The following is a 25,446-nucleotide window of genomic DNA, read 5'->3' as shown; positions in this document are numbered from 1 at the left end:
CCTACAGAAATATTTACAAAAATTCAAATAAGCACAAATATTTTATACTGTACTTAAAAACTGTTCTATAATATATACAGTTGTCCCTCTATAGTCCGACGTTTTTTAATCCGACATGCTCAGTAGTCCGACGCACCTCCCGTCAAGGTACCCGTCCCCGTTACGTGTCTGCTTGCACAGAAGCATGTCGCGATGTGAATCTCCCCATCCAATTCTTACTCGATGACACACATTTCGTGTGTTTTATGTGAGCAGTTCTGTTCGAACAGTTGGAGTAGAGAATATTGTAAGTTACTGCTAGCAAAACAATGCGAAATATGTAATTATTTTCGGTAATCCGGACACTTTTGGTAATCTGACACACCTTTGGTCCCATACCTGTCAGATTATCAAGGGACAACTGTATATGTATAAGCTATTTAAATTTATAATTTTTTTTATCTTAATTTTCTTATTGTTTTTGAACAATTAATTAATGGTTTTATATTGTGGATTTAATTAATCATTAATTATTTGAATTGAATTACATTACTTTTTTTGCATTTAAAAACATGTTTTATGTTGTTGTTTAACATATCTGACTATATTTAAGTATATTTTAACACATGTTAAAATAGTAAACACTAACTATAGTTATATAAAATGTATTTAGTTAAAATTTTATAAAATAATTTTTTTTGATATTCAGTGAAACCTCATTATTTCAATATCAGATACAGCGATACCTCGGTTTTCATTGATAATCTGTCTGAAAACAGTTGGTGAAATCCAAAACCGATGAAAATTGAGGCAATTATTTCCATATGAATCAATGTAAATCCAAGTAATTTGTTCTAAACACTCCAAAATACATATCAAAAACACATTTTATAGTGAATAAATATTGTGTTTAATACTAAAAACAATAAGAAATTAATATAAAATGAATATAAAAAACTAATGTAAAGAATAAATGAACATCTAACATGACATTCGAAGGGCTATTGGCTCTGGAAACTTTCTTTGGTCCCATGATGGAGCTAAAAGGAAAGGAATAGAATTGTTTGGCTAGATGCACAGGGTAATGCTCATACAACAAGAAACAATGCCCCACTGAGTAGGAAAACACATTGCCCTATGTTTTTGCAAAATTAGCAGGAGGTCATGTAGGTGCACCAATGAAATTCCAAGGCAACCAACAAAAACTGAGACAAATTGTTCGCAGAAAAAATTGACAAAAATCGAAACCAACAATAACCGAAGTCAATGAAAACTGAGGTATTACTGTAATTCAAAGTCTAGTCCAGTCCCAGGTCAAGAGAATGGGATTTTGCACTTATTTTGGTTCAGATAATTTGAAATATATATACAATGAAATTTGAAGATATTATCTGGTCCAGTGACCAGCAAAAACATTGTTTAATTTGAAATTTTTCATTGTATTATGTGTTTATAAGAAAAGTTTTCATGCCAAAGCATTGGTTTCACTACTCACACATTTTTGATTTATTGGACATTTGTTCAAGGTCAATTGGACATTGTACAAATTGCAAATGAAGAGAGAATTTTTTATTTTTATGGAAGAAATTGTTTGGCATTTAATTATTTTGAACATTTTTTTCAAAAATCTATTGTTTCAATAATTCTAAAATCCATTAAATACACTTGCGTATTCAAGAATGAATGCATACTTATAGCTTTAGCTGTTAATAGGGCTTGTTTTCATCAGATCACAAGATTTTCATAATCTTAAACTAAAGACGATGATTTCTTCATAGAACTAGCCATGGGTCCTCTAGATAAAATTTAAGGGTAATTCTTATTGAAGCACTTAAGCTTCTTTTGTATATTATTTTCAGGTCTTGCTTTGAATATAGCTTTGTTACATTTTCATTGTTTTCATTAAGTATGTACCAAATGACAGTTATTTCAAAATAGCTTAAATTGCTAAGTAATATTAATTCATAATATCAACACATTTGTAACCAAACAGGTAAAATTATATAAGATAATGTCATAACTTTATTTGAGAATTACAAAAAAATTCAATTCAAAAAAAGTTTGGCTAATTCGATCCCAGATAATTTGAAGTCGTGTGTTTTTGGTCCCCTGAATTTCGAAATAACGAGATTTTACTGTACTATAAAGAACTAATTTCATAAAAATTTAAAATTTACTTGTTTAATTGCAGAATCTTCTAGAATTTCTGGATTCAGCAGAAGAAAAATTTTCTGATTTAGGTCCATTAGAACAAGATATTGAAACAGTAAAGGAACAAATTAATGAATTAAAGGTATATCATTTACTAAAAATTGCTCTTATTACATAATAATTAATTACAGAGCTAAACATAATTATTACTACTATTAAAAATATATAGGATTTTAAACAAGAAGTGGATCCACACATGATTGAAGTTGAAGCATTAAATCGACAAGCACAGGAATTAATGGAACGTACTTCTCCTACACAAGCAAGAACTATAAGAGAACCGTTGGCAGATATTAATCATCGTTGGGATGACTTGCTGAAGGGTATTGTTGATAGACAGGTATATTTTTGAAAATTAATCAAATCAGTTTTATAAATTTACAATTTTAGGTTTTTTTTTAATTAATTTTAATAATAAAAATTTTTTAGAGAGAATTAGAAAATGCTCTTCTGCGATTGGGTCAATTCCAACACGCATTAGATGAGTTATTAGTCTGGATGTCACAAACAGAAAAAACTTTAGATGAGCTTAGACCTGTTTTTGGTGATCCTCAAATTATTGAAGTTGAACTTGCTAAACATAAGGTAATAAAACTTTTTTAAATTTATAAATAATTTAAATTTATATATATAATGAAATTTGATCAACAAAATATATTTTTAGATTTTGATAAATGATATACAAGCACATCAAACAAGTGTAGACACTTTAAATAGAGCCGGACGTCAGTTAATAGAAGCTAATCGAGGGAGTGAAGATGCCAGTGTCACTCAAAATAAACTTAATAATTTAAATAAGAAATGGCAGCAACTACAAGATAAATCCACAGAAAGACAAAATGAACTTGAAGAGGCATTAAAAGAGGTATTTTTCAATACTATTAGATAATACTTTGTAATCAAACACTATCAAAGTGCTTGCTATAAAACTTGTTTACACTCGAGAAAATTTTTAAAAGGTTTGAGAGAATACAAAGTTAGTTTTAATAGTAAATTTTTTACCTTAATTATTCTTAAATATAAAGTAAAATGGATTTGATTTTCTTAAATGTTTTTATTTCTAGGATTTATAAAAATTAAAATATTGAAATTTAAATGAATTGTAAGATAGATATCAATCATTTTGAGGATTTGAGGATTGGAACTCAATACTTTCCTTTATTGAATTCTACAGTAAAAATTTTCTGATCATTTCTTTGATCATTCAAAATTCAAATGTTAATGATAAATTTTCATTCAAGAGAGTGATAAAAATTAATTTAATGTTTTGGCTTAATTAGAAGTAAAGTCAAATACATTTCTTTTCCTTTGGAATAATATATCAAATTTCTTTATCTATTTATTTTTTTCTACAAAATACAAATTTTATTTTATACATTAATTATAATAGAGTGAAACCCATATTTAATATTTTCTCAGAGAGAGGCAAATTTCAACCTAAAATTAAGGAAAACTTAGGATAGGGATTTTGGGAAAATTACAATAAAAATCAATTGTGATGGTTTAAATTAATATTTACACATAGTAAACTCATCTGTTACTTCTCTAATATAAAATTTTAATAGTAACATTTTTAAATTCATATTATAGAGATGGTGAAAATGAAAAGGGAATGATAACATCAATAATATTAATCACAAATAAAACATGATAATTTTTAATTATGCAAGTTTATTATATTTGCATTAAATGTATACACATTAATGTAATAGTGTAACAGTATCAATTATTGAATATTCATATTCNATTAATGAGAGAGTCTTCGAGTGATGATTTAGCCCATATCAGAGATAAAGCCGATGAGCTTAAAGATGTAGTAAATACTGTATCAGCTCTTTCTGCTGATCGCCTCAGTGCCTTGGAACAAGCACTCCCTCTTGCTGAACATTTCTTTGAAACTCATGCAGATATAAGTCAATGGTTAGATGAAATGGAATCTGAAGCTGAACTTTTAGAAACTCCTGCCTTGAATGCTCATCAAATCAAAAAACTTCAAGATAGGAATAAAGTTAATATTTATCATTAAATAATTTTTAATTATGCAAGTTTATTATATTTGCATTAAATGTATACACATTAATGTAATAGTGTAACAGTATCAATTATTGAATATTCATATTCATTGTATAACACAAATCAGTCTTTAATCCAATCCCTTTTTACTTTCCTGGTTGTTATATATAACAGAGGGAAAGTATGGCAATTAGTTAAAAAAATGATCCCTCAAGATTTTATATTTTTGGACCCAGGACCTTGAAAAGTTGAGAAATGCAAAAAAAATTTGGNATTTTTTTTGATATTCAGTGAAACCTCATTATTTCAATATCAGATACAGCGATACCTCGGTTTTCATTGATAATCTGTCTGAAAACAGTTGGTGAAATCCAAAACCGATGAAAATTGAGGCAATTATTTCCATATGAATCAATGTAAATCCAAGTAATTTGTTCTAAACACTCCAAAATACATATCAAAAACACATTTTATAGTGAATAAATATTGTGTTTAATACTAAAAACAATAAGAAATTAATATAAAATGAATATAAAAAACTAATGTAAAGAATAAATGAACATCTAACATGACATTCGAAGGGCTATTGGCTCTGGAAACTTTCTTTGGTCCCATGATGGAGCTAAAAGGAAAGGAATAGAATTGTTTGGCTAGATGCACAGGGTAATGCTCATACAACAAGAAACAATGCCCCACTGAGTAGGAAAACACATTGCCCTATGTTTTTGCAAAATTAGCAGGAGGTCATGTAGGTGCACCAATGAAATTCCAAGGCAACCAACAAAAACTGAGACAAATTGTTCGCAGAAAAAATTGACAAAAATCGAAACCAACAATAACCGAAGTCAATGAAAACTGAGGTATTACTGTAATTCAAAGTCTAGTCCAGTCCCAGGTCAAGAGAATGGGATTTTGCACTTATTTTGGTTCAGATAATTTGAAATATATATACAATGAAATTTGAAGATATTATCTGGTCCAGTGACCAGCAAAAACATTGTTTAATTTGAAATTTTTCATTGTATTATGTGTTTATAAGAAAAGTTTTCATGCCAAAGCATTGGTTTCACTACTCACACATTTTTGATTTATTGGACATTTGTTCAAGGTCATTTGGACATTGTACAAATTGCAAATGAAGAGAGAATTTTTTATTTTTATGGAAGAAATTGTTTGGCATTTAATTATTTTGAACATTTTTTTCAAAAATCTATTGTTTCAATAATTCTAAAATCCATTAAATACACTTGCGTATTCAAGAATGAATGCATACTTATAGCTTTAGCTGTTAATAGGGCTTGTTTTCATCAGATCACAAGATTTTCATAATCTTAAACTAAAGACGATGATTTCTTCATAGAACTAGCAATGGGTCCTCTAGATAAAATTTAAGGGTAATTCTTATTGAAGCACTTAAGCTTCTTTTGTATATTATTTTCAGGTCTTGCTTTGAATATAGCTTTGTTACATTTTCATTGTTTTCATTAAGTATGTACCAAATGACAGTTATTTCAAAATAGCTTAAATTGCTAAGTAATATTAATTCATAATATCAACACATTTGTAACCAAACAGGTAAAATTATATAAGATAATGTCATAACTTTATTTGAGAATTACAAAAAAATTCAATTCAAAAAAAGTTTGGCTAATTCGATCCCAGATAATTTGAAGTCGTGTGTTTTTGGTCCCCTGAATTTCGAAATAACGAGATTTTACTGTACTATAAAGAACTAATTTCATAAAAATTTAAAATTTACTTGTTTAATTGCAGAATCTTCTAGAATTTCTGGATTCAGCAGAAGAAAAATTTTCTGATTTAGGTCCATTAGAACAAGATATTGAAACAGTAAAGGAACAAATTAATGAATTAAAGGTATATCATTTACTAAAAATTGCTCTTATTACATAATAATTAATTACAGAGCTAAACATAATTATTACTACTATTAAAAATATATAGGATTTTAAACAAGAAGTGGATCCACACATGATTGAAGTTGAAGCATTAAATCGACAAGCACAGGAATTAATGGAACGTACTTCTCCTACACAAGCAAGAACTATAAGAGAACCGTTGGCAGATATTAATCATCGTTGGGATGACTTGCTGAAGGGTATTGTTGATAGACAGGTATATTTTTGAAAATTAATCAAATCAGTTTTATAAATTTACAATTTTAGGTTTTTTTTTAATTAATTTTAATAATAAAAATTTTTTAGAGAGAATTAGAAAATGCTCTTCTGCGATTGGGTCAATTCCAACACGCATTAGATGAGTTATTAGTCTGGATGTCACAAACAGAAAAAACTTTAGATGAGCTTAGACCTGTTTTTGGTGATCCTCAAATTATTGAAGTTGAACTTGCTAAACATAAGGTAATAAAACTTTTTTAAATTTATAAATAATTTAAATTTATATATATAATGAAATTTGATCAACAAAATATATTTTTAGATTTTGATAAATGATATACAAGCACATCAAACAAGTGTAGACACTTTAAATAGAGCCGGACGTCAGTTAATAGAAGCTAATCGAGGGAGTGAAGATGCCAGTGTCACTCAAAATAAACTTAATAATTTAAATAAGAAATGGCAGCAACTACAAGATAAATCCACAGAAAGACAAAATGAACTTGAAGAGGCATTAAAAGAGGTATTTTTCAATACTATTAGATAATACTTTGTAATCAAACACTATCAAAGTGCTTGCTATAAAACTTGTTTACACTCGAGAAAATTTTTAAAAGGTTTGAGAGAATACAAAGTTAGTTTTAATAGTAAATTTTTTACCTTAATTATTCTTAAATATAAAGTAAAATGGATTTGATTTTCTTAAATGTTTTTATTTCTAGGATTTATAAAAATTAAAATATTGAAATTTAAATGAATTGTAAGATAGATATCAATCATTTTGAGGATTTGAGGATTGGAACTCAATACTTTCCTTTATTGAATTCTACAGTAAAAATTTTCTGATCATTTCTTTGATCATTCAAAATTCAAATGTTAATGATAAATTTTCATTCAAGAGAGTGATAAAAATTAATTTAATGTTTTGGCTTAATTAGAAGTAAAGTCAAATACATTTCTTTTCCTTTGGAATAATATATCAAATTTCTTTATCTATTTATTTTTTTCTACAAAATACAAATTTTATTTTATACATTAATTATAATAGAGTGGAACCCATATTTAATATTTTCTCAGAGAGAGGCAAATTTCAACCTAAAATTAAGGAAAACTTAGGATAGGGATTTTGGGAAAATTACAATAAAAATCAATTGTGATGGTTTAAATTAATATTTACACATAGTAAACTCATCTGTTACTTCTCTAATATAAAATTTTAATAGTAACATTTTTAAATTCATATTATAGAGATGGTGAAAATGAAAAGGGAATGATAACATCAATAATATTAATCACAAATAAAACATGATAATTTTTAATTATGCAAGTTTATTATATTTGCATTAAATGTATACACATTAATGTAATAGTGTAACAGTATCAATTATTGAATATTCATATTCATTGTATAACACAAATCAGTATTTAATCCAATCCCTTTTTACTTTCCTGGTTGTTATATATAACAGAGGGAAAGTATGGCAATTAGTTAAAAAAATGATCCCTCAAGATTTTATATTTTTGGACCCAGGACCTTGAAAAGTTGAGAAATGCAAAAAAAATTTGGGTTTTTTTTCTGTTTGTGTGTTTGGGAATGATTTTGTTTACCTTCTTTGACACTTATTTAATAACTCTTGTGCTTTTTGTCAAAAATTTCTGAAATTTTGTAGGAGGTTTGTGTATTAGGGGGATTGATTTGCAAATGGAGGAAGAGACAAATCCACTAGTAATTAAACTATATATTTATTTATAGCAGATCTGGATTAATATACAAAGCATAATAAACTATTAATAGATGAAGTATAATAACTCTAAGCTAAATACTAACACTTACTGTATACAATGTTGATGCTACAAATAAGCTAGCTATTGTCGGGGGGAGTGAGCTTACAATAAGGTCATATTTATCAATGAGAACATTTCAACATAGCTTCTTGGTGGAGTTGCATATGTTCGAATGAGACGGCCGATGGAAGCAACAAGTATTGACATACAGAAGTTGTCCCACTAGCTTCTGGGAAAGTGTCCATCTGGAACTTCAGGTGCGAGCCCATTATATCCCCATTGAGTGTGGGAATTTGATCAGGTGATCTTAGGTCGCTGGAGCAATGTCATTCTTGTTGTGTCATTGGTGGGCCGTTTAAAGCTGTGGGAATTGTTTCAATGTTGATGTTCTCACACATCAACAATTAATTGTTGGGATTTATCCAAGAAAGTTTCCCAAAACAAGGGAAGAAAGAGATTGTTGACTTTAATATTCAGCCGTCTCCTGTTACCTGTCCTGTGGGAGACAGAAATACCAATAAATGTCTTATAATTTTTATCCCACATTATAATTATCAAAAACCCCGTTTCCAGACTCACATGAGTATGCTCATCTCAATACTTACAAAAATTGAACTTGGGTTGGAAAATTTGAGTACTTTCATATGCTAAAATAATTCAGTCTTTTTATTACTATCTATTATGTAATTTTTTTTAAAGATTTTCTATTTAGTTTAAAGCTTATGAATGAAATTTAATTACAAATTAAATTTAAAAATATATAATTATATAATTGGATATTAAATATTTTCATATTATGTAACTGTTATAAATTATATTAATCTAAAGTAATATAAGCGCCCACCAGTGGCCAAGCAGTCTTCGTACCCTGAACACTGGTAGTTTGGTCGTGGGTTCATGCCACACTTGGACAGGGAATTTTCTGGATTTTCTCCATGTCTGTAACACCTAACTAGGGACCAGTTTTCCTTAAAAGACCTCCTGGAAGGCATCCCTCCAGGCAGATTGCCAAAGTGTTGCATTGCCATAACTTAACAAACAAACAAATAATATATATTTTTTAATCCAGAAAAAAAATTAAATTTGTAAAATCAAATTTCAAATCAAAAGGAATTATCACATTGGATATATGTAATTTTAAGATTAACATTTAAGATATTATTTGTAATTATGTGATGAAAGAATTAACAATGATAAATAAATAAATTTAAATTTTAATCATTTCTATATCAATTGAAATAAATTTTATTTGATTTGTTTATATTGTTGTATTTTCATCTTTACACATTCTTACATAGTAAAAATAATATTTTGCCATTTTATTAATAAGTTTCATAGTTTAATAAATATTAGATAAATCAATAAAAATTTTATAAATTTTTAAAAAGAATTTTTTCTTAATCAGGCACAAGCATTCCATCAAGAAGTTCAAGACCTGTTGATGTGGTTAAGTGATATTGATGGACAACTTGTGACTTCTAAACCAGTTGGAGGTCTACCAGAAACTGCTAGAGAACAATTAAATCGCTTCATGGTATATATTTGCTTTTTAATTTTTAAAGATCTTTAAAACTTTGCTCAGATAAAATACATATTTAATTTAAAATTCATTTTTATCTGCTTCAATTCATGTCTTTTTCTAAGGATTAGATCAAGGATATTAGTCATTTGATCATGACTCATTCTTTTCAAGTTAATTTTTCTCCCCTCATCTCTCTAAGTCTTTCTTGATTTGATGTTACCATTTATGTGTCTTTCATGTATATATATATTTTTTTATTATTATTATTTCAAGTCTAAAATCATTTTGGATATTGTTTTCTCCTCTCTCTTTTAAATGGCAAAATCAGGTAGAAAAAATCAAGGTTGATTAAAATTAAAGTGTCCATTTAATCAACTTTATCTTATTAATTAAATTACAATTATTAAATTTAATAATTGTAATTAAATTAATAAGATATGGCATCTAATGCCTCTCTCTAGTGACAAATTATTTAGTAATTAATTAAATGTAATTATAGAAAAGCAGCCCAACATAATCTGGTGGTTGTTTGGCTTTAGAAATTTATAGGGTTTTATGAGGTTTGTTTATATCATTTTTTTACCATATTTAATAAAAAAAACTTAATTTTGATAGCTCAGATTTTGATTTTTCTGTCTATTTGTTACTATCCTTGTTCCATCTGCTTCAGTATAGGTTTGTAATAATTGGCATATAGTAAAATCTCAAATCTGAGGGGACCAAAAAAATGGCCAATTTAAGTTGTGAAGAGTTTTACATATGGAGTTATATGAAAAATAGAAAAATTTTTATTCAGGAACAAAGTACAAAGCAGTAGAGTAAAAGTTTTCCATGATATATTGATATTTAAATCCATGATGTTTGTTTGAATCATTATTAGAACAATTTAGAAGGCTGTAATGATGATTTAAATAAATATCATGAATTTAGGTATATCAGGCAATTACATCTCTATGCTACATTGAATTTATTCAAAACTTATATTTTGCATAATATACCACATAAATTATCTATAGGAAAATTTAAGTGGTTAGCAAATAGATTTTTATTAATGTAAAAGACTTCATGATATAGTATACAATGACACTTCACGCCAACGAAGTTATTCTATGATTATAACACTTACGTGTTGTGGCATTACAGGAGTGGAGTCTTGGAGAATGAACTCGTCCAACTTTAGAAAATGAACTCGTCCGCTAGCACTTTCAGTAGTATATAACTACCGTCTTCAGGCGGTCTATCGAAAAGACTTTATGTAAAAGACTTCATGAGTTCATAAAGCAATGAAGACAAATTTGAAGATGGTTACCACAAAAGGAATTCAGCTCCAAATAGAAATATGAATTATAAGAAAATCAGTATTTTCCAGTAGAAATTAAAAAACAAAACAGTAAAATCAACTTTAACAATTACTGCTTTCTCCCTTCTTTACCTGTTATGACAGAAAAACAAAATGCTAACATTTCCACCAGGTAGAGAACAGAACTTTTAAGCCACTTACTTGACAATGCTACAGGAAAGCTAGATTTAGCAAATTTTCTTCTAAATTGCCAACTCTGATGTGATTGGCTTACTTATCCAGCTGTATTAAAGTTTCTTATCAATCAATGTGCAAAAAGAGTCATAGAACTTAATAAACTTAGGTTGGTCGACAGTTACTGAGTTCAACTAGTTCAACTTAAGGAGAGGCAACGTTGAGATGTGTGAAGTTTTGTTTGACTTAAGGAATAGAAAAATACATTATATTATATAAAGTGTTTTCTGGGATCAACAATTCAGTTTGACTTAAGAGTGATATGAGAAAGAGAGAATCCAAGATTAGAGGTTTTTCTATATATTGCTATCATGCAGCTGATTGGAATATCTGTTCTATACTTAATTACTTGATAGAATTTTAAGATATCATAGATCTTCTGTCATTTTTATATATTTAATGCTATTTTTCAGGAATTATACAATGATTTAGATGGTAATCGACACAAGATAGAAGCTGTAATGCAGCAAGGACAAGATTATCTGAAACGATCAAATGAAGGTGCTGCTACTAATCTTCAACACAATTTGAAAACATTAAAGCAGAGATGGGATAATGTACTTAATCGTGCTAATGACAGAAAGGTTTGTTAAAATGTTTTATTACTTTTAAAATTCAAAATTTCTATTTTTATTTAATAAATTTATATTTTCACAGATAAAATTAGAAATTGCTCTCAGGGAGGCCACAGAATTTCATGAAGCTCTTCAAGAATTTGTGGAATGGCTTACAAATGCAGAAAAATATATGAGCAACCTTAAAGCTGTTAGTCGAGTTATGGATGCTGTAATGGAACAAATTGAAGAGCATAAAGTAACAAAACTATTATGTCTATAAAATATTAACAAATTGTATAAACATAACAATTTTAATATTTTACTATTTTGATGAATTCAGGCATTTCAAAAAGACGTTGGCACTCACAGGGAAGTAATGCTCAATCTTGATAAGAAAGGAACTCACCTGAAATACTTTAGTCAAAAACAGGATGTTATCTTGATCAAAAATCTACTAATCAGTGTTCAACATCGATGGGAAAGAGTTGTTTCAAAGGCTGCAGAAAGAACTAGAGCATTGGATCACGGTTATAAAGAAGCTAAAGAGGTATTATAAGAGGAAATATTTTTATATAAAATAATTCTGAAAAATATGCAAAAATGCTGATTTTATTGATTCCAGTTTCATGATGCATGGATTGAATTGACAACGTGGTTGGATGAAGCAGAGAGCAACTTGGATAGTACAACTCATATAGGTAATGATCCTGAGAAGATAAAACAACTATTAGCAAAACACAAAGAATTTCAAAGGGCTCTAGGCTCTAAGCAGCCAAACTATGATGCTACAATGAAAAATGGTCGTACATTAAAAGAAAAAGCACCAAAAACTGATATCCCTGTCCTGCAAGATATGATGGATGAGTTGAAAAATAAATGGAATAATGTTTGCTCAAAATCTGTGGATAGGTAAGTTTTCCAGTTAACAGTTTTGTAAGATATGTAATATATTTTTTCTTAAAAGAACAATCTAAATTTGCCTAAAAATAACATTTTCAAATTTATTAATATAAAGTGTTAACTGGCTTGAAATTATAATCTTATCAATGTTATGTACTATAATGCAAATAACTGATGTAGCCGAAAGGAAAAGTATCATATTGCTTAACTTATTTTTTACAAAACATTTTCTTGTTTGAAATATTTCAATAGCTAATAAATATATTATCCATTAGTATTTTCTACTCTTGGAATTTCTTCTACAGTATTACTTCAATTTATTTTATATTGTTGTGGAATCATGATTTTAACTTTGTGTGCCTCAAGAAATTAGAATTCTAATAAACTTACATAAGTGGATTATTGGCTGTTTTATACCTAATACATGTATTAAACTATAATTTTGATTAAAGCACTTACTTTATTTAGTGAACAGAAAATATATTTGAAATCACAAAATAAAATTTTATAATTTTTATCATTTTATTAGTACAACTCAATGTCTTGACGTCTGGCCAATCAATGATTGGCTCGATGTCCAGATGTAACATAAGAAGAAGCTTGTCTGAACGCATCCTAACAGTTGTTATGGATTTTTATGAAACACAAAGAAGAAATGCTATATTCTTCTTTCTGATCATGGTCTTTCTAAATATATGCAACAAGACGGAATAATAACAAGAGGCAATAAGATGAATCAAATATTTTAAGCCTTATACTTATATTTATCTATTGAACAGAATGGTTTAAGAAGAATTATGTTTTTGTTGAACAAGAAAAAACAGAACGTGCTTCGTTAAAAAATATTTTAGATTTTGTGTTTGGTGTTAACAAAATTAACAACTTTGTTTTTATGTTCAATTTTACTATTTGATCAATATTTATAGAACATTTATTAATGTTGATTTTCAAATTATAATTTCAGACAACAGAAATTAGAAGAAGCTTTATTGTTTTCTGGTCAGTTTAAAGATGCTGTTCAAGCTCTCATTGATTGGTTAGATAAAGCTCAAACAACTCTGTCAGAAGAACAATTCTTATATGGTGATTTAGATACTGTTATGGCATTAGTTGATCAGCATAAGGTAATTTCAAAATCTTATATATACATTGATAAATTTAAAAAGTCAAAGTAACAGATTAAATTAATAAACTGAAAATCATTTATTATACAAAATGTCATATATATTTCATATTATTTTAGTAATTTTTATTCAGATAATGGATGTATTTTAATAATCATCATATATTTTTGAATGAATAAAATATATATGTCTATTCATTCTAGACATTCCAAGATGAATTAAATATTCGAGGTAACAGCATGGAATCCGTACGACGTACGGCAAGAGAATTATTACAGTCTGCAAGTGTTGAAGATGCTGAACACATCCAATCTCAAATGACACTTTTGGATAAGAAGTGGGAAGAAGTTGTGCAGCTCAGTACAAACAAAAAGTTATTACTAGAAGAAAGTTTAAAACAGGTTTGAATAATTTACTATACAATATTATAATAAAGTTATTAAAATAAGATATTTCTTAGATATTAAAACTGTATTTTTATTATTTTAGGCTGAGAGATTGCATAAAGCTGTGCATATGCTTTTGGAATGGCTCTCAGATGCTGAAATGAAGTTACGGTTTGCTGGACCTTTACCAGAAGATGAAGAAACAACACGTCAACAGATATCTGAACATCACTGTTTCATGGAAGAAATGACAGAACAAGAAGTCCATAAAGATAATACAATTTCTCTAGCACAAGAAATACTTCAAAAATGTCATCCAGATGGAGTTTCTGTTATTCGTCACTGGATCACTATTATACAATCTCGCTGGGAAGAGGTAATTAATTTTATATTAAAGTGATAAAATGTTCAAATGCAAATGTTTACATAAATATTTACTTCAAAGGTATTTGTATGGGCAAGACAAAGAGAACAAAGATTGCAGGATCATTTAAGATCATTAAGAGACATTATGGACTTATTAGAAGAATTGTTAGCATGGTTAATAGGAGCAGAAGCCAGTTTGACTGCTTTGGAAGCAGAACCATTACCTGATGATATTCCTACTTTAGAACAATTAATTAAAGATCATCAGGTATTAATTTTTATAATTAATTAATTATAACCTAAATTATCTTTATTCTTGATTTAATTTTTCTTTCTATTTATTTATTTTTTTGAACTAATTAGGGATTTATGGATGACATGTCTAAAAAACAACCCGATGTTGAAAGAGTTACGAAAGCTTTTTCATCAAAACGCCAACCACATCAACAGAATCAGGCACCCACTCGCGAGAAGGGGGCTAAAGAATTACCTCATAAAGCTGGAAAAGGTCTTCTGGCACCGAAAACCTCAACTCCTGGGTATATATTGACGTTTGTATTGTTATTAACTAAATATTTTATAAATATCTATATTCATGAATGAAAACTATTTTACGATATAGAAGACAAGCAGTTGATCCTGAAATTAAGCATCCAAAAGCACGAGAGTTGGTTGAAAAGTGGCGTAATGTTTGGCTTTTGGCAATGGAGAGACAGCGTCGCTTACAAGATAAATACAATTATCTTCTAGAAGTAAAATTATTTTAATTCTACTTGTTGTTTTTTATTTAATCATTATTAAAACTTTATTTTACAAAATCATATTTATTTGATTTAGTTGGAAAGAATAAAGAATTTTGATTTTGATGAATGGAGGAAAAGAGTATGTATATAACAAATTTTTATTTATTGAGTTTATAAAATATGAATTATTCCATGTATTAAGTTTTATCAATCCTTCAGTTCTTAGCCTGGATGAATAATAAGAAATCCAGAGTAATGGATTTATTCCGTAAAATAGATAGAGATAATGATGGAAAAGTAACCAGAGAGCAATTTATTGAAGGCATCTTAAAGTCTAGTAAGATCTAATGATCAATTTTTGATATAAATTGAATAAATTGTTTTTATAATCTTTAAAATTTAATATACTTTTTATTTATTAATNTTTTTTTTTTTTTTTTTTTTTTTTTTTTTTTTTTTTTGTATAACTCCAGCATTGTGTTAATTGGTCCTGGAAGGCCCAGGTCTTTGGCATTTGCTAGATGGCCAGTCTGGCCATTGAACTGATGATATCTTATCATTATTGAAAAGACAAAAATTATTTTTAATAATATTCAAGATAAAACTGGAAATATGTCAGAGAAATTTGTAGCATCTGTTGTTTAAAAAGTTTTCCCCCATAAAAATATTCTTAAAATTGAATTCCAAATTTATGGTGCATCTTAGAATTAAGAAAATACAATATATTAAGTTCTGTTTAATAAGAAAAATAAATAAAAATTCCTGTCACTTTGCTCTTAATGATAAGAATATTACTTAGTAAAAAACAAATTGGTTAAGCAATTAGGAAATAACTGTTACAAGGGGCCAGATTTTGCTATTTGTATATTAAGAATATCTACAAAAAGTTATACAAATTATAATTAATTGAATATTATAAACAAAAAATAATCCCAAAATGTATCTTCACTAGTACATTAAAATATATCTTTGAAACCATATTTTATTCTTATGATTTTAAAGTATTATATTTTGTTAATAATAAGCACTATCTGTACTTAATACCTTGCCTTTTATTTTCATTTTCCTATAAATTTTATTTTTTAAATCTTTAAAAAAAAATAAAATAGAATTATTAACATGAGGCATGTCCCAAAAGTAAGGTTCAATCCTTTATAACAATTTAATAACAAATTAGATTAAAAAATTAAATTAGCCATTTGAAAGTACACGGTCTAAGCTGTTTTTCTATGCAGTCACCATTCTTTTCTAAATGCTTTTTACAGTAAAAGACAAGGACAAAAATTTCTTTCTGAAAGAATTTTTCATTTAATGATTTGAAAAAGTCCATGATTGTATCTTTAACTTCATAATGATTTGAGAAGTGAAGTCATCAAGATGTTTCTTAACAGATCCTAAAAGGTAAAAATTAGAGGATGCTAAGGTCAGACTATGCACAGGATGATACACCTGCTGCACAAATAATGCAACTTCCTATACTGCACAGACTTCAGGCTGGCTAAAAAAGTATGAGTGGGAAGTAATGGATTATCTTTCACATTGTCCAGACAGAGCTCTGGTTTTTACCTTTATGGACCTCTTAAGAAACATCTTAGTGACTTACACTTCTCAGATGATGATGAAGTTAAAGATGAAGTCATGGACTTCTATAAAATTATTAAGTGGGGAATTTTTTCGGAAAGGAATTTTTCTCCTTGTCTCCCATTGGAAAAAGTATTTAGAAAATATGGTAACTATGTAGGAAGATAACTTAGATTGTGTACTTTCAAATAGCTAATTTAATTTGTTATTAAGTTGCTATAAAAGATTGTACCGTACGTTTGGGACATGTTCCATGCGAAAGATGATAAGATTTTTGAAATAATAATTTTACTTTATTATATTTTATATACAGTCGACCCCCCTATAACGTGCGTTCCTATAACGACAATTCCTATAACGTAGTGAAAAAATTGTAGCAACATATGTATAAAGNTTTTTTTTTTTTTTTTTTTTTTTTTTTTTTTTTTTTTTTTTTTTTTTTTTTTTTTTTTTTTTTTTTTTTTTTTTTTTTTTTTTTTTTTTTTTTTTTTTTTTTTTTTTTTTTTTTTTTTTTTTTTTTTTTTTTTTTTTTTTTTTTTTTTTTTTTTTTTTTTTTTTTTTTTTTTTTTTTTTTTTTTTTTTTTTTTTTTTTTTTTTTTTTTTTTTTTTTTTTTTTTTTTTTTTTTTTTTTTTTTTTTTTTTTTTTTTTTTTTTTTTTTTTTTTTTTTTTTTTTTTTTTTTTTTTTTTTTTTTTTTTTTTTTTTTTTTTTTTTTTTTTTTTTTTTTTTTTTTTTTTTTTTTTTTTTTTTTTTTTTTTTTTTTTTTTTTTTTTTTTTTTTTTTTTTTTTTTTTTTTTTTTTTTTTTTTTTTTTTTTTTTTTTTTTTTTTTTTTTTTTTTTTTTTTTTTTTTTTTTTTTTTTTTTTTTTTTTTTTTTTTTTTTTTTTTTTTTTTTTTTTTTTTTTTTTTTTTTTTTTTTTTTTTTTTTTTTTTTTTTTTTTTTTTTTTTTTTTTTTTTTTTTTTTTTTTTTTTTTTTTTTTTTTTTTTTTTTTTTTTTTTTTTTTTTTTTTTTTTTTTTTTTTTTTTTTTTTTTTTTTTTTTTTTTTTTTTTTTTTTTTTTTTTTTTTTTTTTTTTTTTTTTTTTTTTTTTTTTTTTTTTTTTTTTTTTTTTTTTTTTTTTTTTTTTTTTTTTTTTTTTTTTTTTTTTTTTTTTTTTTTTTTTTTTTTTTTTTTTTTTTTTTTTTTTTTTTTTTTTTTTTTTTTTTTTTTTTTTTTTTTTTTTTTTTTTTTTTTTTTTTTTTTTTTTTTTTTTTTTTTTTTTTTTTTTTTTTTTTTTTTTTTTTTTTTTTTTTTTTTTTTTTTTTTTTTTTTTTTTTTTTTTTTTTTTTTTTTTTTTTTTTTTTTTTTTTTTTTTTTTTTTTTTTTTTTTTTTTTTTTTTTTTTTTTTTTTTTTTTTTTTTTTTTTTTTTTTTTTTTTTTTTTTTTTTTTTTTTTTTTTTTTTTTTTTTTTTTTTTTTTTTTTTTTTTTTTTTTTTTTTTTTTTTTTTTTTTTTTTTTTTTTTTTTTTTTTTTTTTTTTTTTTTTTTTTTTTTTTTTTTTTTTTTTTTTTTTTTTTTTTTTTTTTTTTTTTTTTTTTTTTTTTTTTTTTTTTTTTTTTTTTTTTTTTTTTTTTTTTTTTTTTTTTTTTTTTTTTTTTTTTTTTTTTTTTTTTTTTTTTTTTTTTTTTTTTTTTTTTTTTTTTTTTTTTTTTTTTTTTTTTTTTTTTTTTTTTTTTTTTTTTTTTTTTTTTTTTTTTTTTTTTTTTTTTTTTTTTTTTTTTTTTTTTTTTTTTTTTTTTTTTTTTTTTTTTTTTTTTTTTTTTTTTTTTTTTTTTTTTTTTTTTTTTTTTTTTTTTTTTTTTTTTTTTTTTTTTTTTTTTTTTTTTTTTTTTGTATAACTCCAGCATTGTGTTAATTGGTCCTGGAAGGCCCAGGTCTTTGGCATTTGCTAGATGGCCAGTCTGGCCATTGAACTGATGATATCTTATCATTATTGAAAAGACAAAAATTATTTTTAATAATATTCAAGATAAAACTGGAAATATGTCAGAGAAATTTGTAGCATCTGTTGTTTAAAAAGTTTTCCCCCATAAAAATATTCTTAAAATTGAATTCCAAATTTATGGTGCATCTTAGAATTAAGAAAATACAATATATTAAGTTCTGTTTAATAAGAAAAATAAATAAAAATTCCTGTCACTTTGCTCTTAATGATAAGAATATTACTTAGTAAAAAACAAATTGGTTAAGCAATTAGGAAATAACTGTTACAAGGGGCCAGATTTTGCTATTTGTATATTAAGAATATCTACAAAAAGTTATACAAATTATAATTAATTGAATATTATAAACAAAAAATAATCCCAAAATGTATCTTCACTAGTACATTAAAATATATCTTTGAAACCATATTTTATTCTTATGATTTTAAAGTATTATATTTTGTTAATAATAAGCACTATCTGTACTTAATACCTTGCCTTTTATTTTCATTTTTCTTTTTGACGTAACTTGTATTAGTAAGTTCATTGATAAAAAAGTTTGCTGTTGACTTTTAAAATTTTATTATAAACGTATTTGACTGTATAAAATACATATCAATAATGATTTGATAGAATGATGTAAACAAAATTTTAAAGAAAAATTGCAACAGTTTTTAAATCATTTTAATTTAAAGCATATATTTCAAATACAGATGGTGATAGATTTATGTAAACTTATTTTTTCACTTTCAAATTATTTGATTTAAAAATTTTATTATTATATTTTGATATATATTTTATTGCAATTTAAGTAATAAATAAAATTTTTGATTAATGCAATAGCTTCAGAAATGTTTGTTATATAAATCAAGCATTATTTGCATTTTATCATTGAATTTCATTACAAATCTACAGTTTAATCATATAATAAATAGCACTGGAAACAGTTTTTTCACTTACATTATTTTATCAGATCATTAATATATATTATTAAGTTTTTTAGCATTATTTTATACTAATTAAGCTATTTTCTTTCATTATTCTTTTATTAATTTTATTTTCTTATTTAATTACACATTTATACACAGTTTGCACAATATTATAATTATAATAATTTACTTCATTACATATAAAGCTGCTTCCGAAACGTCTTTTACTATCCTTCGAAATATCTTGTGTAATTCAAGTACATAATCATCTGTGTTATACTAAATTTTAATTTTAAAATTGTAAAATTGTTCTCTGTTACTTTCTCTGTTTCATATTTTATAATGGGTTTTTCTGCATGCTATGCATGTAATCTTCAAGGTTTAAAAATATATTTAAGATTGTTTTATTTTATTTTCCCTGCATGTTATTGTTGCATGCTACAATTTTGTGTTGTCTCTGTTTTGTCTGTGTTATATTTAGCCAAAGGACGAACCAATTTAGAACTTCGTGAGCAGTTCATACTAGCCGATGGCGTCAGCCAGTCACTGACTCCATTTAAACCGAAACCGAGTCCCAATTCCTCACAATCGTCTCAGAGTGGAGGGTCTTCATTCATCCATTCAGCAGGTTCAATACCCTCAACAGGTCCCATTACCAAGGTTGGTTAGAGAATAACAAATCAGAAATGATTGTTTTTAATTTGTAATATATATTTTTTAATATAATTTTACTAATTACTAGTAATGTATAATGTGTTCCGTTTTAATTTAGTTTGGTTTTGTGTTAATATTACCCGAGAAGATGTTATAGTTTTTGCTATATGCATGATGATTACGAATTTTTATGCAGGTTGCACTCTAAGTGTTTTTGGTGTTGGGTATTACACAAATTTGCATTTTTTAGGTGATGTTGAATGCATGCTGTAGAAATGTGCCACTTGGAAAATATTTTATATATATACACACACATACACTAAACATAACAGAACACTCTGTTTACATTTATATTTATAGACTATTAAACTTTTATTGAACTTAACCATTTCAATCTTGCATTACATACAAAAAATGATTAATTTTCTAAATATTCTTCACAATTCTTAATTTTTCTTTTATTATTATTACATTTTTAATTGTTTATTTTCTTACTTTTTCTTTCAAAAAATTTGGACTATCACTAAGTACATTTTTCGTACATTAATGATTTCTTTTCTGATTTTCTTTAAATTCTTTTAATTTCATTTGAAAACTTCATATATTTATATTTAAAAAAAAATAAAAATATATGATAGATATAAGAAAATAGTGTTATTAATATTGCAGATTATAAATCTTTACAGCTAATCAAAATAGAATACATACTTATTGATAGTCCAATTTTATATTTTTTGTTACTTTATTAATTTAACCATAACAATAAAAAGAAAAATGATATTTCCTTCTATAATACTTATTAACAAAAAGATTTATTTTCAATATTTCTATTAACAATTTCTGCTATTTTGGTTTGCTTTCACCATTTCATCTTATAGCTCCATTTCTGCTGTTGAGATGTCTTCCAGTACAAAGTCTTGAGCCATCTTTCTATAGACCGGTACCGTCAGAAGAAGGTTCTCGAATTCCAGTATACTGTTGGGTAAACATGATCTAATGTCTCAGCATGCTCATCAGTGCTTTTCTAAATATATATATATATTTTTAAATATTTTATCATGAATTGGGTTTAATAACTAATTCACATAGTAATATTCTGTTTATATAAGAAGTGTATAACAAAAAGTTGTTATAATTAAGGTTATCAAACCTTAAATTTCTGAAGATAACAGATTATTTTTACCGATTATCTTCAAAATATTTGGTTTAATGGATTAATAAAAATTAAAACTTTATATGCAATCTATTAATTACTATTCTATTAACACACTATTGTAACCATTTGCCATGTTTAAATAAATTTGATATGAGAAAATGTCAATTATTTTTTATATAAATGCAAATGATATTTAATTTTTTTTGCAATGGAATTTGGGAATAGAGGAACTTTGTATTGTGATATTTACAAAATCATTTTCATAAAAATATTTTTAAATTATTTTATATTTGAAGTTAAAATCTGAAATAACCTTAATTATAATAATATATTTTTTTAAGAAATAATTTGTTTAAAACTAGAAGAAACAATTTTAAAATGTTAAAATATATACAAATACTACTGAGGATTATGCTCTAATGTAAATATGTAAACAGATATTAAAAAATTAATACATTCTTCACTGAAATTATTTTATTTTGAACAATATTTTCATTAATTATGTTAAAAAATTACACTCGTATCCCACTCAATTTAGTTACACTGTGTTCATTGTATAATTTGTTTTTAATTCAGAAATTTGTATATAGACCTACCTGCTTCACCAGAATTAATGAAATTATGGTCAATTAATTTAAATTTGCTGACTTGTTTTCTGAAGATTTATACATAATTAACGCCTAATAATCAGGTTTAAAAATTTAAATTATCACAAAACTGAATACTCTGTACTTATTTTTCTCATTAGATATGAGAAAAAATAACTTATAGTTTATCTCTGATTCAGAAATGTGAAGATTTGAAAATGATATTTATTTATTTATTTATTTATTTATTTATTAGGTACGCGAAAAGAGTGAACGTAGTGTTCCAATGCGTCAGAGGAGAACTTCGGGTCCGGCAGATACCAGCAGTGATTATAGTGGCCCTAGTTTTAGTGAAACTGATAGTTTCAGTGCTAGATCTGCCAGGGCTCGAACTACACCTACTTCCAATAGTCGACTTACTCCTGGTGGTATGTATTGTATGCTTTAATTAAGATTTTGTTATTTGTAGTGTGTCTTTGTATGCTTGTAATACATGTTTAGCTAGGAAAATTACAAATTATGTTATTTATATATATTATTTTGGCATTAGAATATTTGAAAAATTGGTTTGGAATAATTGTCTTCAATAAGAAGAAATCTGTTGAAATTCTAGTTACTCATTAGTTACAATGTAAACAGATATTTGAGAAGTTTTGATGATCCCAGTTGACTGGAAGCGAAAGATGGAACAAATTATAAAGAAATTATAATACTGAGAGATAATAGCATAGTAAAACTGTATGATAAGTCACAATTTCTTCCATTACGAATGAATCTGACAAGCAATAGCAGGCCAATGTAGATGAAAGATGGAGAGAAAGCCCGATCCGTATTATCTGTGATCAACTATGAGGACCACTCCCGAATTCCCTTGACAGAAACTGATATCTTATCGCGTATCAATCGAAAAACACTGTGTTAAGCATTACATAAAACCTAACTCGCAACAAAATTTACGTTCTTACGATGACATATCGTTGCGCTACTATGTCCATATTAATTCATCATCTCACTGATCTATATCTTCAGTAATCCGACTAGAGAAATGTCCAAAATTTATTCAATCCGGCTCGGTTAAAGATATAGATTCTAAGATTTTTTGTTTTTATTTTAGTCTCTGCTTTCTATAATATACCATATTAATGCTTAGCATATATTCTAATGTTTCTAAGACGTTACAGTGAAACAAGAAATCGGGCAGTTTTAGGCGTGACAATTTGCTTTTAGCAACCTTAGACACTCAAAAATACTGTATATGCTTTTCGATACTCTACGGACGTATCCAAGAAGATGGTTTTGTTTTGATGCTGAAGCACCCATTGATACCAAAGCAATCAGTTTTGTTATTTTAAAATAAAACGAAATATAATAACTCATATCGCATGACTCGATTAGATAACTGAAATAATTCTAAGGTAATTTAGTAACATTCTTCGAAAAAAAACGACAGGGAGCACATGCCTGCCCCTCTGAAGTAACATCCATATTCTCATTCTGGATACGCTACTGCCTTACTCCGTTTTGGTTCAGTACTGTTAATTTAGTACTAGCTGGAATCTAGTGTGATTTCAAGTAGTATGTCATACAGAATACATTTTATTAAAAAAAAAAGCAGAAGCGTTATTTAGAGGAACAGGGGTATATGCCATCCCTTATCAAACATGTATATATGGCTTTTTAGATCTGTCAATGAAAAAAATATTCTATGCTTAATCCTTCTGCCCTTATTTAACAATGCTACGTGCCCTTTTCTGGTAGCCCGGTGATTAACAATGCTACGTGCCACTAGACAAGTGCCTGTTGCAACTGGTTATTGCACCAGGCACTTGTCTAGTGCCTGGTGCAATAACCAGTTGCAGAAGTGTAAAATATTTTCGAGTCTATTGATAATTATTTCATTACATATATTTAAGAATATTTATAATTTGAATTTACTTTAACGCAGGGCCCAGCAGTAAATCATCGAGTAGAGCCGGTAGCCGACCTTCTAGCCGACCCAATAGTCGACCCCCCAGCCGAGCGGGCAGCGATCTATCGGCAGAAAGCGTCGAAGCCTATAGAAGTTCGTCCAGAACACCGACCGGTACCGCCAGGCGTCGTACCCCAGTCACCCCCCGATCCTCATCAAATGCCAGAGGTACCCCCGCCTCAACTTCCAAGATACCGTCGATAAAACGGACTCCGTCTTTCGGATCTTCGTCCGCGCGATCCAGAACCACGGACGAAGACGGAAGACCCATAGGAAGAGAGAGATGGAAATGAGGGGGGGAAAGTGAGAGAGTGAGAGAGAGCCGTTCGCGGACTCTTTTTTTTTAAAAACAAAAACAAAAAAAAAATTAATGTTTTACCATCTGTACATAAAATAATTCCGTTTTGTCCTTTTTTTATTTGGAAAGCCGTACCGGACTTTTTTGGTCGTAACCGTGGTCACACACAAACACACACACACACACACACACACACATACACCCTAACACTTTTCGTATCTGTGACGTCGCGCCCTCTAACACCGACGATAAAAGCTAGTCGGGTGGCCGGCCTAAAAAAATTAATAATAATTAATAATAATAATAATAATGCTCAAACGTCGAAGGGACCGTCCGGGCCCCCCCCCTAAATAACTGTATCCAACGTCGGAGAGTGCGTTTCTCCTTCCCAAAACAAAGGTCACGCCCGAAACGTACTCGACTTACCGGGATCGTCCCGACGAGAGGAAGCACTCCCGGAAAACCCCGATATAGCGTAAATATCGGTACGGTAACGCATCAGTTACTAACAGGCCGAAGCTCAGGAATAAAAAAAAAAAAAAAAGAGTGCCACCGTGGCCATCTTCGCCGCTAACATTCCAGTGGGTGAATTGTAGTACGACTTAGAACAGTTTATTCCCTGTTTTACCAACGAATCTCCGCTTCAAAATGCATAAAAAAAATTAAGGAAAATTTGCCTGGTCTTTATCCGACATCGAAAAGTAATACGACGAGACTTTATTTTTTTTTCTATGTTGCAATTTTGTTTTTTTTTTTTAGTCCAGAAGTTTCGTAGAGACGTAGCGCATCGGACGGTTTCGAATGCGTTTCGTTAAAGTGCCAACTAATTCCGGGTGATTAATGCCAAACCCATCCGTTTCGACTATTCCCGGCAGCTCTTATCGATATATATATATTGTTATATATTTTCCAACGTCTAACAGAAGATTTTTTTATTTGTTTCCCGAGTTTAAAAAAGGTACGGCCTGGGTTTACTCATCCATTTACCAACACCGAGCTGCACTTTCTCTTGTCACCCACTTCGAAACGTAACACGGGTAAACGTCCGCCAGGTGAAG

The 25,446-nt window shown here is 27.1% G+C and overlaps 1 protein-coding gene across 1 annotated transcript in view; it reads left to right on the top strand.

Moving 5' to 3' along the window:
* Positions 1-24,962, top strand: part of LOC111624135 (microtubule-actin cross-linking factor 1-like) — a 126,278-nt gene extending 101,316 nt beyond the window's left edge. The window contains exons 69-90 of the mRNA XM_023366930.1: positions 2,171-2,272; positions 2,360-2,530; positions 2,620-2,775; positions 2,855-3,055; positions 9,529-9,657; positions 11,593-11,763; positions 11,837-11,992; positions 12,077-12,283; positions 12,359-12,645; positions 13,601-13,760; positions 13,964-14,161; positions 14,250-14,522; positions 14,592-14,780; positions 14,876-15,051; positions 15,135-15,264; positions 15,350-15,394; positions 15,475-15,592; positions 16,868-16,968; positions 19,983-20,384; positions 21,178-21,360; positions 22,378-22,549; positions 24,067-24,962. Coding sequence (XP_023222698.1) covers positions 2,171-2,272; positions 2,360-2,530; positions 2,620-2,775; positions 2,855-3,055; positions 9,529-9,657; positions 11,593-11,763; positions 11,837-11,992; positions 12,077-12,283; positions 12,359-12,645; positions 13,601-13,760; positions 13,964-14,161; positions 14,250-14,522; positions 14,592-14,780; positions 14,876-15,051; positions 15,135-15,264; positions 15,350-15,394; positions 15,475-15,592; positions 16,868-16,968; positions 19,983-20,384; positions 21,178-21,360; positions 22,378-22,549; positions 24,067-24,383 — 4,044 coding nt within the window. The 3' untranslated portion in view covers positions 24,384-24,962. The remainder of the gene's footprint in view (positions 1-2,170; positions 2,273-2,359; positions 2,531-2,619; positions 2,776-2,854; positions 3,056-9,528; positions 9,658-11,592; positions 11,764-11,836; positions 11,993-12,076; positions 12,284-12,358; positions 12,646-13,600; positions 13,761-13,963; positions 14,162-14,249; positions 14,523-14,591; positions 14,781-14,875; positions 15,052-15,134; positions 15,265-15,349; positions 15,395-15,474; positions 15,593-16,867; positions 16,969-19,982; positions 20,385-21,177; positions 21,361-22,377; positions 22,550-24,066) is intronic.
* Positions 24,963-25,446: the final 484 nt, after the last annotated feature.

The sequence above is a fragment of the Centruroides sculpturatus genome, unplaced genomic scaffold, assembly GCF_000671375.1.
Source record: "Centruroides sculpturatus isolate CEXI.00-Female unplaced genomic scaffold, Cexi_2.0 scaffold214, whole genome shotgun sequence".
In the NCBI taxonomy this organism is placed as follows: Eukaryota; Metazoa; Arthropoda; class Arachnida; order Scorpiones; family Buthidae; genus Centruroides; species Centruroides sculpturatus.
This window is presented reverse-complemented; position numbering and strand designations above follow the sequence as displayed.